This window comes from Dendropsophus ebraccatus, chromosome 6 (genome assembly GCF_027789765.1).
Source record: "Dendropsophus ebraccatus isolate aDenEbr1 chromosome 6, aDenEbr1.pat, whole genome shotgun sequence".
Classification (NCBI taxonomy): domain Eukaryota; kingdom Metazoa; phylum Chordata; class Amphibia; order Anura; family Hylidae; genus Dendropsophus; species Dendropsophus ebraccatus.
In genome coordinates this window covers 100,665,003-100,681,824 of record NC_091459.1, presented here as the reverse complement: position 1 = coordinate 100,681,824, position 16,822 = coordinate 100,665,003, and the positions used below count along the sequence as shown (strand labels likewise).

The 16,822-nt window shown below is 41.9% G+C and overlaps 1 protein-coding gene across 1 annotated transcript in view; it reads left to right on the top strand.

Annotated features, from left to right (window-relative positions):
• MINDY4B (MINDY family member 4B) overlaps window positions 1–16,822 on the top strand; it is a 28,043-nt gene that overhangs the window by 2,532 nt on the left and 8,689 nt on the right. Inside the window, exons 2-6 of the mRNA XM_069973894.1 lie at window positions 5,484–5,602; window positions 5,695–5,722; window positions 10,744–10,911; window positions 11,353–11,472; window positions 14,529–14,623. Of these exons, the coding sequence (XP_069829995.1) occupies window positions 5,490–5,602; window positions 5,695–5,722; window positions 10,744–10,911; window positions 11,353–11,472; window positions 14,529–14,623 (524 nt within the window). The 5' untranslated portion in view covers window positions 5,484–5,489. The remainder of the gene's footprint in view (window positions 1–5,483; window positions 5,603–5,694; window positions 5,723–10,743; window positions 10,912–11,352; window positions 11,473–14,528; window positions 14,624–16,822) is intronic.

Below are 16,822 nucleotides of genomic sequence, written 5' to 3'. Positions count from 1 at the left end.
GGTCTTAGTGCCCGGACCCTAACTCTATACTTTGAACTTGTTAGTATAAAATTTCAAAAATGTCTTTAAAATGATAACTGTCATTTTAAATCCATGACCAGTAATTGTTTAAAACGTATATTGTATGGGAATGAACAGTCAAACGGATCCTATTGCCCTTTATTTTGTCATCTATTACTATCATAAAGGAATTTTTCTGGAAAGAACAGTATGATTTTCTTTATGTATTGTAAGTGGCTATGGATTTTATCTTTGTGATGCGTCTTTATTTTCAGACAGCCATTAAACTTTAGTTTAAAGGGGTTATCCAGTTCGGTAAAATATATGTTGAATCATCCTCCCTCTTGGAGACTAATAATGCATTTCACACATGGTATTACTTTTTCTGTCTCCTTCCCCAGTTCTGAGCTTCCTGCTTTTTGCTAAAGAGACACAGAAAACTGTATCTGAGCTGTTCAGTCCATCTCTGCTCTAAACCCCCTCCTCCCCCTTTTCTTTTGGGACGGCTCATGTAAACAACATCCCTGGCTATCTGTTTCTGCACTGTTTCTTCTCTCTATACAGTAGGAAGGGTTAATCACAGTAAGGTCACAAGCAGGGCAGTTTCTAGGTCATTTTGGCAACAGGGCGAATTTTGATAAAAGCGCCCCCCCCCCCCCCCCCCCCCCCCCCACACACACACACCTCACTCAGTTCCGCTCTGGGGAAAAAAGGGGGGCTTTTATCAAGATTCAGGATACTAGGGGGAAGCAGTGTGTGTATTGCAGCATAGAGCAGTGCAGCGCTCCTAACAGATAATGTTCTACTTAATACAAATTCATCATACAGTGACTCACAGGTGACGTCTTCTTTGATCTGAGGCGTCACTTTCCCTTTTTCTCTCCATCCGGCTCAGACCTCCATGATGATTTCTTGCAGCTACAATTCATCTCTTCTGTACCTGCCAGACAAACATCTCAGGATCCGCAGTTCCAGAAACTTCCTTCCCCTTTCCCACCTATAAGGTCCCCAACTGTATGCTGGGAGAGCTGGATAACCTCCATTACACTGACATACAGGATGCTGGGAAAGCTGGGTGACCTCCATTATACACTGACATACAGGATGCTGGGAAAGCTGGGTGACATCCATTACACTGACATACAGGATGCTGGGAAAGCTGGGTGACCTCCATTACACTGACATACAGGATGCTGGGAGAGCTGGGTGACCTCCATTATACACTGATATAGTGACATACAGGAATAGGGGAGAGCTGGATGACCTCTATTACACTGACATACAGGATTAGGGGAGAGCTGGGTGACCTCCAATATACACTGACATACAGGATTAGGGGAGAGCTGGGTGACCTCCATTATACTGCCATACAGGATTAGAGGGAGAGCTGAATGACCTCCATTATACTGCCATACAGGAATAGGGGAGAGCTGGGTGACCTCCATTATACTGACATACAGGATTAGGGGAGAGCTGGGTGACCTCCATTATACACTGACATACAGGATTAGGGGAGAGCTGGGTGACCTCCATTATACTGCCATACAGGATTAGGGGAGAGCTGGGTGACCTCCATTATACTGCCATACAGGATTAGGGGAGAGCTGGGTGACCTCCATTATACTGACATACAGGATTAGGGGAGAGCTGGGTGACCTCCATTATACACTGACATACAGGATTAGGGGAGAGCTGGGTGACCTCCATTACACTGACATACAGGATTAGGGGAGAGCTGGGTGACCTCCATTACAGTGACATACAGGATTAGGGGAGAGCTGGGTGACCTCCATTATACTGACATACAGGATTAGGGGAGAGCTGGGTGACCTCCATTATACACTGACATACAGGATTAGGGGAAAGCTGGGTGATCTCCATTATACTGACATTCAGGATTAGGGGAGAGCTGGGTGACCTCCATTATACACTGACATACAGGATTAGGGGAGAGCTGGGTGACCTCCATTATACACTGACATACAGGATTAGGGGAGAGCTGGGTGACCTCCATTATACTGCCATACAGGATTAGGGGAGAGCTGGGTGACCTCCATTATACTGCCATACAGGATTAGGGGAGAGCTGGGTGACCTCCATTATACTGACATACAGGGTTAGGGGAGAGCTGGGTGACCTCCATTATACACTGACATACAGGATTAGGGGAGAGCTGGGTGACCTCCATTACACTGACATACAGGATTAGGGGAGAGCTGGGTGACCTCCATTACACTGACATACAGGATTAGGGGAGAGCTGGGTGACCTCCATTATACTGACATACAGGATTAGGGGAGAGCTGGGTGACCTCCATTATACACTGACATACAGGATTAGGGGAAAGCTGGGTGATCTCCATTATACTGACATTCAGGATTAGGGGAGAGCTGGGTGACCTCCATTATACACTGACATACAGGATTAGGGGAGAGCTGGGTGACCTCCATTATACTGACATACAGGATTAGGGGAGAGCTGGGTGACCTCCATTACACTGACATACAGGATTAGGGGAGAGCTGGGTGACCTCCATTACACTGACATACAGGATTAGGGGAGAGCTGAGTGACCTCCATTATACACTGACATACAGGATTAGGGGAGAGCTGGGTGACCTCCATTATACACTGACATACAGGATTAGGGGAGAGCTGGGTGACCTCCATTATACACTGACATACAGGATTAGGGGAGAGCTGGGTGACCTCCATTATACACTGACATACAGGATTAGGGGAGAGCTGGGTGACCTCCATTATACTGACATACAGGATTAGGGGAGAGCTGGGTGACCTCCATTACACTGACATACAGGATTAGGGGAGAGCTGGGTGACCTCCATTATACACTGACATACAGGATTAGGGGAGAGCTGGGTGACCTCCATTATACACTGACATACAGGATTAGGGGAGAGCTGGGTGACCTCCATTATAATGACATTCAGGATTAGGGGAGAGCTGGGTGACCTCCATTATACTGACATTCAGGATTAGGGGAGAGCTGGGTGACCTCCATTATACTGACATTCAGGATTAGGGGAGAGCTGGGTGACCTCCATTACACTGATATACAGGATTAGGGGAGAGCTGGGTGACCTCCATTATACACTGACATACAGGATTAGGGGAGAGCTGGGTGACCTGTCAGCTCTGGCGCTGGGGCGGGGCTTATCATTGGGGGCGGGGCTTATCGCGGGGGGCGGGCTTATCGGGACATATCGGCTCCCTCTGTGCAGGATCCCCCACCAGCTACTCACCTCTCCTCCTGCAGCCTCCAGGTCCTCTTCTCGGTGAGTCCGTCCTCTTCTGGCTTCCGGTGCAGGCAGCCACCTGTCATACAGAGGCCGCCTGCACAGGAAGCCCCTCTGTCTCTGCCCCGGCTGCTGTTTCCTTTAGCTGTGCGCGCTGTACGCACAGCTAAAGGTCTCTCTGGCCAGGGGATCAGGAACTTAGATTCCAGATCCTCGGGACAGTCCTGATGATGCGGGGGCTCGGGCGCCGCCTGGCGACCCCTAGCTGTGGGCGCCCCGTGCGGTAGCCCGGCTCGCCCGCCCCTAGAAACGGCCCTGGTCACAAGTAACTCGACCTCAGATTACCCTCCAGGCTTCAAACAGCATATTATCAGCCAGCCAGGGATGTTTTTTACATGAGCAGTCTCTGAAGGAAGGGGAAGGAGGGGGTTGAGAGCAGAGACAGACTAAAGAGCTCAGACACAGTTTTCTGTGTCTTCAGCAGAAAGCAGCAGGCTCGGAACTGGGGAAGGAGATACAGAAGGTAATGACATGTATGGAATATATCACATTTCTTACATCTCTCTAAAAGACATTAAAAACATCATTCTATGTATTACCAACAAGAAATGTGCAGTGCTATACCTACCTAACCCTTCAAATAGACCATACTGTATAACAAGGCCTACCATAATCAGCTGTAAATACAGTAAGTATTATGGAGCTACAACACAGGCAAATAAAGACAGTCAGTGCCCTGTGAAATTTGTTTAGCTATCATATAACTAAACATTCGGATGCTTTCAGAAAGTGTTGAAAGATAACAGAGAACGGAAAGTGGAATATGAGAAGGCATCAGTGTGCAGACCTTTGTTAATATGCTTTTGTCCTTTGCTGGCATTATCACAGCTATGACTGATGTGAATAAAGCAGAGCTAAAGATTTCTAGTGAATCACCAGCAGCCAGGGAGCCAGGCATTCCCGATAACCTTTGTTACATTGCCATGGCAGAAAGACTTGCCCGCACCTCATCTAAACAAATCCTTCTAGATGTTTATCCTGCTTCCTTTCATCACTTCTTGCCCTTTTTTATACACCATAGAAAGAAAAATGTATATATGTATCTTTGCTATGTCATATGGCCATATAAAAAGGTAACTCTAGTATCTGAGCACTGTGACCACTGCCAAAACTAAAAGAAAGAATGGAAGACGGACAAAGCACCAGATTTATAACAGCGCTTAGTGCAGTTTCATAAAGTTTAGACCAAATATTGGCTTACTTTAAAGGGGTTGGCCACTTTATAGTAAAATAGTTCAGTGTACAGTAATAGTAAGTGTAATCACTGTACATACTGACAGCAGCTTCCTGTGTACCCTGTGAGCTAAAATCAGACTCCCCCTTCTCCAGGCTGTGCTGTCCTGCTTTGTGGTGAGTCTGTCCATAAGATGGCCGACAAGGAGGAGCATGTGACTATGCTACACCCTCCAGTGTCCACCACTGAGCCTGTATATGCCTATGATAAAATGGGGGTGGGGCATGGTCACATGCTCCTCCATGTTAGCCATCTTATGGACAGACTCACCACAGAGCGAGGCAGCACAGCCTGGAAGAGGGGAGACTGATTTTAGCTCTATGAGGAACACAGGGCGCTGCTGTCAGTAAGGGATGTGTGTACACTTACTAATACCGTACACTAAGCAATTTTACTATAAAGTGGTCAACCCCTTTAAATTGTGCCTCTACAAAAATCTGGGGAGTATTGGCACTGCAGGGGCATTTTAAAGCCTGCCGCAAAAATGCAAAACTTAATAATTGTCCCCCTGTGTTCTAGTGTGAGTGAATAAAGGTCAGAACTGAACAATTGTCATCTATCGTCATCAATTCGTACCAGTGAAATGCAACACAATATAACATAAAACAAACTCCTCTTTGAGCACAATTCACACATTTCAATTATTCATACCCCGAGGAAACAGATATTTAGTCCCAGACAAAATTAAACATGTGTTTTGTTAAAACGGGACCCTGATCTATATTTGTAAAGTGAGGAAAAGGAACAGACAAGTACGTCCATCTCTGATAAAACTTTAATCATGAGGTGTCGGTGTGAGCTTACAGCCCGCTCTCAATGGTGACACTATGTCAGTAACTTTCTGTCTGGCCTTTGTTGGGGATGCAATATCAACCTTTTCTGGCCATTATAAAAGAAGAACCCTTTTATCCTGCTTCTCTATGTTTCCACCAGCTTCAAATGGACACCAGACCTTTGCACAGAAATCCCACTTTAAATCCAATGGAATTAGAAGAAATTGCAACCAAAATATCTGCACTGGACAAATGGAGGGCGATATTCAGTTCTCAAGGGTAAGGTGATCGGTCATACTTGGAGGGTACTAATTTGGTCCAGCATGACTTTGCAATACGTATGTAAGCCTTTGTTTCTTTATGGTTTGTAGGTTGAAGATCAGAAATCCAGCAAGTCAGGTAATTAAAGTGAATGTATGATGGCTAAAGTAACCCTGAACACTCTTGTTTCATGCATGAATGTATAGTGGGCTATGTAGCATATTTCCATATGAAACAACGTAGATGCAGATGCTCTGTCATCATATCCTTACATAAGAACACTATATGCTTTATATGTACCTCCATGCATGCACAGAAACAACATAATGTATGAATACTAATTCAGTAACTTACAGGGATCTCATTGACAGGTACATACTGTGAACTGCAGGCGTCTGTGTGCACATTGTTACAATGTAGCTTAACGAATAATAATATGTTTTTGAATGTAATCCTCAAGCTTATAACTATATGGCATAAAGGCTTATACACATAACTATACAGTGAAAAACTTTTTTTTAAAGGATCACCCGAAACTGCTTTGAAAAGTGTTTTTTTTTTCTGGGGTGTGGTCTTCTGAAAGAAAATGACCATTATGCATAATGGATGGTGGATTGATCATGTTTGCATAAAGAGATGGTCTTCTCAACGAGATGGAGATACAATTATAGAATTCAATATGTTACGCTTTAGTTCCAAGTTTCTCATATTTTAGGTTTTTGTTTGTTTGCATTTGTAGATTCCATTGCATGGCCTATCACAGCAATATAAAGTACTTTTTAGTAGTATTGTCAGAGCTTAATATATTGTGTATGGACAATAGAAAGGTTAGAGATTGCATAAACAACGGCAGGGGCACTTTGAACATAAAGAATAAGATAATGGAGTCCCAAAATCCCCCGAGATGCTGTAGGTAAACTAGAGACAGACGTTTGTGAGTCTTATCTATAGTCTTCTATAACAATGATAGTATGGTCCATTATTATGAACAAATCCTGTAAGTTTTGAATACAGGGCAATGTTGTACAGTGAAGAGTTTCTTTTAATTCTCTAAAATATTAAAATAAATGTGAATTTTATATGTGTATTCCTATAATATACATCTGTATTAGCTCCATTATATGAGTAAATAATGATAGTAAGTGAGGACAGGAGGATTGCCATCACTCAGCTCCTGTAATCTGGGAATCTGCATGTAATGTTTTCACAGCGGGACATTGTGCAGAGAAGCATAACTTATAGTAACAGATGTCTGTTCCACACAGAAGTTACAAATGGAAAGATGAAACAGAGAATTCAGCCCAATGTTTTAGAATATAATTACATCTGCTTTCAGGCGCAGTCAATTCTCTGCCAATATTCAGCTTCATGCCTTCACCAATTATCTAACAAAGCTCAGTGTTCTTCAGCGGAATGGGGGAAATTGGGATTTAAGAACAAAGTCAAAGGCTTATAAATCAATTTTTGTCTTTTAATATATAGAATGGATTTATAATCAAAGACACAGCGCCTCCAGTAAAGATATTATTGGTGAGGGTGCAGACGTATTGTTTTCTTGTAACAAGATGAGGCCTGAGTTAGTTAGTAATTTCTTATATTTTAAACATTCCCTGTGCAAACACTCACATCACAATAGTACATTCCCAACTTTGTCCTGTGAGACTACATGTACCCTATAGAACATTCTTTAGGCCGTGTTCACATGCTGTAAGACACTGGCTGTTCTGTGACCCAGCCGTTTTACAGGAAGGCCAGTGTCAGTGAAGTTCATTCTGGCCGGAACTTCATTTCTGTTGAAATGGGATGTGGCGCATTTGGGTGCGCCTGCATCCCAATTCAACATAGCACACAACTGAAAAGTGCGGCCAAAGCCGCACTTTCCATTGTGTGAACTGTCAGTGTTGAGCGGCGGCTATTCAATGAATAGCAGCCTCAAAAGACTGACATGGAATTCCGGCCGGAATGAATACTATGGGGGAGATTTATCAAACTGGTATAAAGTAGAACTGGCTCAGTTGCCCCTAGAAACCAATCAGATTCCACCTTTCATTCCTCCCAGACTCTTTGGAAAGTGAAAAGTGGAATCTGATTGGTTGCTAGGGGACACTGAGCCAGCTTCACTTTACACCATGTTTGATAAATCTCCCCCTATGTGTAAGCACTCTGGCCAGGATTCCTTCAGACTTCAATGCAATGTATCTTTTCTATTAATCACGGCCATTGTTTCAATTTGCAACAACGGCCGTGGTTAATTGAAAAGATACATTGTGAGAACATAGCCATAAACTGTATTTTGCTGATCAGTCCTGCAGGGAAAGTGCATAGATTCAAGATCACCACTCTGGTTACCACTAATGTGCTCCCAGTAACGTAATGTTTAGGGGTTATTGCTATTGCCTAGTCTGATAGAATATGGGGATTTATCCTTACAACTATTTATATTTAGTTAACATATTAAAAGCCATTAAATTACACTGACCAGACCCCAAGTATAAGGGTCCTATTACACGGGATGATTATCGTGAGAAAAATCGTTATATCGTTCTAATTTAATTGATAAGTGCTCTATGTAATTGCAGGCAACGATCAAAAAATCGTTCGTATGGCGTTGATTGTTGATTTAGATATGAACCTAAAATTATCATTTATTGTTCGCTAATCGTTCGCTGTAATTCCACATTCGTTTGCTCAAGTTCCGCATTTGTTCACTAATTGTTCAGTGTAATTGCACATTGTCCATTCTTTTGCTGGGATCAGATGGAGTAAACGATCATAGTAACGATCGTAACTAATGACCATCGTTCTGTGTGATATGGTGAACAATTTCAGGTTAACGATAAACAATCTCGTTTGTGATCGTTTATCGTTAAAAATTGCTCCGTGTAATAGGACTCTAAGGGTCCCATGGGGCAAGCACTGTCAGTACTTACTTATAGTTCCTCCCCACCCACTGCCTGGAGTAATCTCTACAGAAACTATACAAAGTAAGAAGGAGAAAGTTGCGGGCACTCACCGGTAATGTTGCGGTTCTTCTTTATTTATTCATAGTTAAAATATGGGATCAATGCGTGTTTCTGGGACGTCACACGTCACATCTCACAGGTGCATCACACACATGACGGCCATTTCGCGCGCATGCGCGCTTCATCAGAAAGTACACATTCACTAGTGTGGGGGCTCCAGATTCATTTACACTTTTACCACCCTAGACCACCAGGGATTTTGACATTAACCCCTTCACTACCCTAGACCATCTGGTATGCTGCCTAGATAAGTAAGGATAATTGTTATTTTTCCTATCTATTAATTCAACACATTAGACTAGCAAACATGTTAGAGGAAACCATCCCTATTATATAACATACTGCATGCCGATGAGCACTCTTAAAGGGGAATCTATATTGTATCTTGTTGTGGAGCCCCGGTAACAACAACTAGTTATATATCTATAATAACATTAATATAATACGTTTTACAAATTTTTTTTAGTCATTTAATGCAAAATTGCCTACATGTTATTTCAGAAATGGGACCTATGAAGCCTAAAGCCTTCAATAACATGATTTTAAGGTCCCTTTGTACTATTGCCTGTTTTTTCTTTCTGGTATACTGGGTTAGGGGCTGTGCATGAAGCGTGGTCCTGTTAAATACACCTCCATCTATGGCTCCGCTTATCTGTTCAACAAGGTTGAAAGTGTTCTGCTATCTGGTAATCGAGAAGAGTCGGAAGGCAGTATCTTGGCAGGCGCTGGTATAGAGGCCACAGTTTCACTCAGTCATCACAAGTACCTCCATCTGTGACTTCTTCTGTTACATTGTTATTATGAATATTTGTGCAAGGGTCCATGTGAATGGAGATGCCTCAAAGTTAAGTTACATTGAATTACTGCAGGAAGACGTCAGGAAGAGACCAATAGTAAGTGACATCTCACTTTATGAACAGGTTAGTGTACCGCATCTTCCAGCTAAAGCAATTTAGTGCTATTAGCTCTGTGAAGATCATAGAAAAAGTACACACTGTATGTATTTATAATACAACAGTGTCACCTAATACATGGTTGCTGGTTGCAGGCATTGTGTGTTATTGCTTAGAACTCACATTAACTGCATTTAAAAAATATATATATATTTATTTTGTACTGTAATTTAACTTATCTATAAATGTAAATATTATGGATATAAATTGTTCCAAAATGCAACAAAGAACTCAATTTGAATTTATCTTTTCTGTCTGTATTACTACTAGACATTGTATGTATAAAGTACATTGTGTGAATATATTTATATTTGAAGCATTCGTTATATACAGTCAAGTAACTATTCAATCTGTTTATTTATATAATTTCATATGATTTAAAAAAAAAAACACTCAAAATGGCAATAGATCTAGGGAGATCACAGTCAAGTAACTAAATGTAAAACAATATTCCTTAAAGGGATAGTTAACCAAAAAAATGTTTTCTTTCAAATCAACTGGTCCCAGCAAGTGCCAGAGATTTGTAATTTACTTCTATTAAAAAATCTCAAGTCTCCCAGTACTTATCAGCTGTTGTATGCCCTACATGAGGGTGTGTATTCTTTCCAGTCTGACACACAAAAAAATTTGGTGAATAACCCCTTTAAAATAAATCCTTAAGTAGTTTCGATATACAGTGCTGTGGAAGGTTGGAGCTATATATAAATATTATTATTATTATTATTATTAATCACCTTTCAGGACCCACATAACTACCGTAAACAAAGTTACAGTACCTCTAAAGCTAGCTGCCAGTGGGCTGTTACTTGTTTGCCATTGTCTCTACCTAGAATATTGACAAAATTGAGAGGAAAATCCAATAGACCAATAGCTGGATCTCAACTTGCAAATTTCATATGTTATAAATGACTCAGCCATCTTCACTAATAAGCATGTCTATTGGTTCTTGGATGTTAAAGGGCCAGTTATCCAGTGCCACAAAAACATGGCCACTTTCTTCCGGAGGCAGCACCAGCAACCAGTTCAGTTGCAATTTGCAATTAAGCTCCATTTACTTCAATTGAAATGAGTTACAAAACCTGCACCCATACTGGAGAAAAGAGAGGTGCTATCTTTGGCAGTAAGTGGCCATTTTTGTGTAGCATTGGATAACCCCTTTAACCTTGTTTTTTGTCATTCAAAGATAAACCAAGATCATCACAAAGCAGATGAGGAATGTGAGGAGAGAGCGGAGACTTCAAGCAGCAAGAAGCATGGGACAAGTCCAGGCAGTATTTTGTATTCCATCCCAAGAGAGTTGATAATAGCATCAGACCTCGGTGGTCAGCCCATCTCAATAGAAATGGCAATGGTAAGCAGAGCTTGTCCATAAAGCAACAGGTGAAATCGAAGCCAGGATCAACAAAGAGCCAGGGAAATACTATATGTTGCACCGTAACAAGCACAATGTATGCAAGTAAGTCAGTGGGAGGTAGTACAAGGCGAAGATAAAGGAGCAGTTATATATTCATGATGTGGTATGAAGAAAAATGAGTTGTACACTCAAAGTTCTTATTCTTGGTGTCTGCTGGATTCTATTTGCAGCATTATAGTGTTCAAAGGTGTAAATGTTTCTTCCCATACCACAAGTATTATAGCAGGGAGCTGCCAGCCATAACAGCTGGTTATCAGGGAGCACGGCAGATGGGACCACAGCCATCAGCTCAGTAGGAGGGGGGCAGAATTACATAGGGGGTGGTTTATTTCATGCTATCTGTGTGATCCTATATAATCTCCATTGCATTTTTTTAAGGCCCTGAGGAAGATTCTGTTTGGAAACACATTTCAAACATTTAACTATGAATGGAAAAAGTCCTTCTTCAAGTTCAGAGAGGCCTTCTCCGAACTAGCTTTTGCTATTGAAGCAGAGAAGGTGAGTGATTTGTCAAAAAGAGGAAAGACTCTACTGTTACATATCATATACAAGAATGAGAAAATATAGTGGAACCCCAAAATGTCATTACACCTGCATCACAAGTGTAGGTGCTTAGATAGAAGGGGCTCTATTTGTGGTTTGTTTCCCTCTTATTTGGTTTGATGCTGAAGCTTAAATGGGTTGTCTGGCAGTTAGGGGGTTAATAATTAGGGCATTATTTACTTCATCAATCAATCATTAGTGCTATTCTAAAACTGGGTAAATCCCTGTTGATCCTTGCCAATGCGCAAGGTTCATAGATCCCCCTTATACTACATGTTGTTGGGGCCATAGTAAAATGAGCTTGTCCACTCCAATAATGTGTCACAGCAGTATCCCAACAAAACACAACAATCACTGAGCTCAAGGAGATCAGCAAAAAAAATAAAAAATACAGAGTGGCCCCTTTTGTGTCAAAGTCTAACCCAGTTGCGAGTATTGCACCATGAGATTACCAAAGCCAGGCATCCATCCACAGACAGCTGTTTCAGGGTATTTGCCCCTCATCAGTGTGGAGCAGGATTCTGGCTAGCGGGGGCAATGAAAAGTAGACTCAAGAGTCTCTGTTGATACATTGTTTGCCTATAAAATTTGAATATGCAGGAAAAGGGTCCGTGGAGCCTCCGTTGCAAGTCTCAAAACACAGAAGTGGCCAGATATCCTTAGAGGGAAGGAAACCTGTTGCCAAGGGGTGCCTCCCAGTGGGAACATCACCATACCACCCTGATACGTAAGGAAATACCAGGGTGGCCGCTTTTGCATCAAGGGATATCTGGCTATTCCCATGTTTTGACACTTGCAACCAGGGCTCCACAAATGCCTTTTTTGCACAGCAGCATCCCATTTTGGCTAGTGACTGGCTGACTGGGCAGGTCCCAAGAGAGCTGAGGATATTATAATTTTTTTAAATTTACAGAATATGGTTTTAAAGCCCTGCTCACAATCTTACAAAAAGGGGAGATACAATAGTAACACAGTATTTCTTGCTCTATTGACACAGCTAATATCAACAAACAAGACTGCACTAATAGGTGCAGTCCATAGCAGAGAGGTGTGAACGCAAGAGATTAGAGGAGACCGATGTGCAGGTGCAAAGCTATTGAGGGCCTTGAATGTTAGGTAAGATTTATAAACAAAATTCTGGAGGAGGGAGGATTAACTGGTAGATAAAGAGAGATGAGTGAAACAAATGATTAGAGAAGTTAGTTTTGTAAGAAGTGACAGGTTGGGGTGTGGTAGGCGAGGAGTTTGGCCAGTGAATAGTCCACAAGGATGGTACAGCACTGAATAGGGAGAAACATAGGGGGAGATTTATTTAACATGGTGTAAAGTGCACCTAGCAACCAATCAGATGTCATTTCCCAGAGTCTGTAAACAATAAAAAGTGGAATGTGATTGGGCAACTGAGCCAGTCTTACTTTACACCATGTTTGATAAATCTCCCTCACAGAGTCCAGTACCTTGCCCAACAGGTATACTCTACTTTTCAGAGGCATGTTAAAGAGGTTATCAAGTGAAAATGTTTTTCTTTCAAATCAACTGGTTTCAGAAAGTTATATAGATTTGTAATTTACTTCTATTTAAAATCTCAAATCTTCCCATACTTATCAGCTGCTGTATGTTCAGGAGGAAATGTTTTCTTTTCAGGCTGACACAGTGCTCTCCGCTGCCACCTCTGTCCGAGACAGGAACTTTTCAGAGCAGGAAAGGTTTTCTATAGGGATTTGCTGCTGCTCTGGACAGTTCCTGTCATGGACAGAGGTGGCAGCAGAGAGCACTGTGTCAGACTGGAAAGAAAATAACATTTCCTACAGGACATACAGCAGCTAATAAGTATGGGAAGACTTGAGATTTTTAAATAGAAGTAAATTACAAATCTATAACTTTCTGAAACCATTTGATTTGAAAGAAAAAGATTTTCAATGGATAACCCCTTTAAGCCTAAATGGGTATTCCCAGCTCAGCTTGTTATCGCTATCTATAGATAGGGAGTAGAAAGCTGAGATAAGAATATACCTTAAACAGTTTCAAGTATTCATCAGACACATGCTTGATGGTTTACAGGGAAGCACAAAGCCTTGTAAATAGGCTGGTGGTTTACTTGTGATTATGGGCACCCTCACAGTTTTTGGTACATTGGTTGCTCCAATCCATCTGTCCTATTATGCACATCCTTAGCCACTTGTCAAGAGAGGAGGCTCCTCTCTATCTGGTCCAGTTACTACTGCTTTCTAGCAGCCCAGACCACTTACACCCCAGCAGGACAGTCCTCTATCAGACATCTTAGCTCCCAGCCAACTGCAGCAGCTCCCAGTGTTCTTCCCCTCCAAAAGTTGGTTGGAGTACAGCAGCATCTACCTTTAGCTGCATGGCTTCCCAGTATGGTGCATAGGTGCATTGCTACTGCTCTGGACAGTTCCTGACATGGACAGAGGTGGCAGCAGAGAGCACTGTTTTAGGCTATGTTCACACAATGTATGAGACCGGCCAAAAAATAGGTAGTGGAAATCAGCTCACCTCCCTGTGTGTCCGTTAGGGTCTCGGCATATGCAGGAGGGTGCACGGTTCCTGGCGGTCGCTGTCCGTCGGCAGGTAAATGGTTTGTAAATAGTGAGGTTCCGGCACTCCAAAAATAGGTTAAAAAATCCAAAATGTATTAAATCATTTTAAAATTCAGCTGCTGTGTGGCCAAGTGGACTGACGCGTTTCGCGCATGCGCGCTTAGTCATATGAGACCGGCCGATGGCAATAACGTCCGTAATTATACGTAGTGTGAACATAGCCTTAGACTAGAAAGACAACTCCACTTCCTGCAGGGTGTACAAAGCTGATATGTACTGGAAGGCTGGACATTTTTAAAAATAGAAGTAAATTACAAATCTATGTAACTTTCTGACACCAGATGATTTGTAAGATTTTATTTATTTATTTATTTTTTTGCTGGAACACCTCATTAACATTATTATGCATAGAAAACAAACATTTAAGTAATCATGAAAATTTCCTCCTTACAGGGTGGAACAAGAGCCATTCAACTGGTGGTACAAGCAAACATCATTAAGTACCTGTTATTTACCAAGAATAAGAATGATTGTACCTCTATAAAGAGGTAAGACAATAAAATAGGAAACAGATAGCATAATTTATATACAGTTGTGCCATAAGGTTACCACCAGTCCCTTCAATGCAAACCCCCGGCAAGCAGTAACTATAAAACTATTAAGAAATTTGGCAGCCCTAAATACAGTTCAGACAGACATAAAGGGGTGATAAATATGATGCTTGTACCATACCATGTTCACTGCTTAAGAAAGGTGAATGTACTGAAATCTCACAGAGTGTGAATAAAGGGACACTGGAGCTTTGGATGTGAAAGACAAGTAACACCCAAAGACCCTGCTGGCCCGTTTAAAGGGGATTTATCCTGTTATGACCTGTCTACTGACTGGTCAATCCCCTATTCTAAAATTAAGGGTATGTTCACAATGAGTAAATCAGGTGGAATTCCGCGATGGAACTCTCCGCCGTGGAATACTGCCTGCCTTAGTGTGCCATAGCCTGTCTATGGGAGAGCTCGCACACCTCCCCTGCTCTCCGCTCAAAGAAGTGAAATGTTAATTCTTTGAGTAGAGAGCGGTGGCAGTGGAGGCGCGTGATTTACTTAGTGTAAAAATACCCTAAGGGGGAGATTTATCAAACTGGTGTAAGGTAGAATTGTCTTAGTTGCCCCTAGCAACCAATCAGATTCCATCTCTCATTCCTCACAGATCCTTTGAAAAATGAAAGGTGGCATCTGATTGGTTGCTAAGTTCCTGTGCTGTCATTCCTGGTTTTACCATGATCCTGGACTTGGATTGCTCTTTAGATAGGTCCTCTGGTACCTGTAATTCTGCTTCCAGTTCCATTCCTGGCTATGCTTCTGTCTCATCCTCATTTGCACAACACTGCCATTAAGCAAGACATACCAATAAAGGACATAATAAAATCATCCTGGTTACATATGTTGCATCAGTGATGGCTTGCATTTGTAAATGACACTATTTTTCAGGTGTATAAGCTGCAAAAAGCTTTTGGATATCTAACATGACCTACCTTGGTTTCGGGAGACCTTTAGTTTTGTTTTGTTTTTTTTGCTAAAGCCATTAAATATTATAAATTATATTATTTTATATTATATTTTGCATCATGGTCATAATGGAAAGTGGCCCCCGCAGTACCCTCTCCTTAAAACAGCAGTTATCCACCTCCATGTGCTGGGGGGAGGGTAATACTTCTCATTGAGAATGGAATGCTTCCCTAGAAATGAAATATGCAATGTAGCTTTCTTACAGTAGGGGGCACCAGAGATCAAGCTGTCTTTCTTTTGCAGTAAGGTATTTTGCATCCATGATTCACAATAGGAAAGATGGCTTTTCTTCATAGGCCTTTTGATTCCGCTACATACTGTACATAGAGCAGCATTTTACATGCAGGTCTTACGCTAGGTTCACACTGCGTTCCTGCTGTCAATTTAACATATACTGTATAAAAACGAATGGTGGAAGCTGCGGGATGCCATACTGCAGAATCCATTTCCTATTGACACACATTATTTATTTTTTTTAAATCAATTTTTTTAGTACATAAAAATGCAGTTGACCACACTTTTCTGTATGTTAAAATTAAATGTACGGAAACAGTGAAACAGATGGAAAAACACAATGTGAAGCCAGCCTTAACCGAAAATATTTTGGTGTAAAAATAGCCAGTTATTAAAGCAAATATACCACTGGTACATCACCTTTTTTTTTTTTTTTTTTTTTTTTTTGCATGACTAGACCAGTGCCAGCACAGGGGTGCTGGTGCTGCATTTTTTTTTTTTTTAACTGCCACCCGGTTCCCTTGCATGGCACAGGTTTATTACTATGCACTGGCCAGGCATGAAGCACTGGAGACAGGCCGACTGGCCCCCAGTGTGATGAAACCCCCTCCCCTCTGTGACGTGCCTCCATTAAAATCAATGTAGCCACGTCAGAGAGGGGAGTTTGTTACACTGGGGGCCGCTGGGCCGGGTCAGTGCTCAACAATAGACCAGCGCCATGCGCGGGAACCGGGCGGTGTTTGAAAAAAAAGGACTGTGGCATCGGCATCCTCATGCCGGTGCTGGTCTATTCATGAAAAAACTAAAAAGCGATGTACCTACTGTTACATTTGCTTTAAAGGGGTAGTGGGGTGTAAAGCATTATTTCACGAAATAACACACATTATAAAGCTATACAACATTGTAATATGTGTTATTTAAGTGAATGGCCCCCTTCCCCATGTTCCC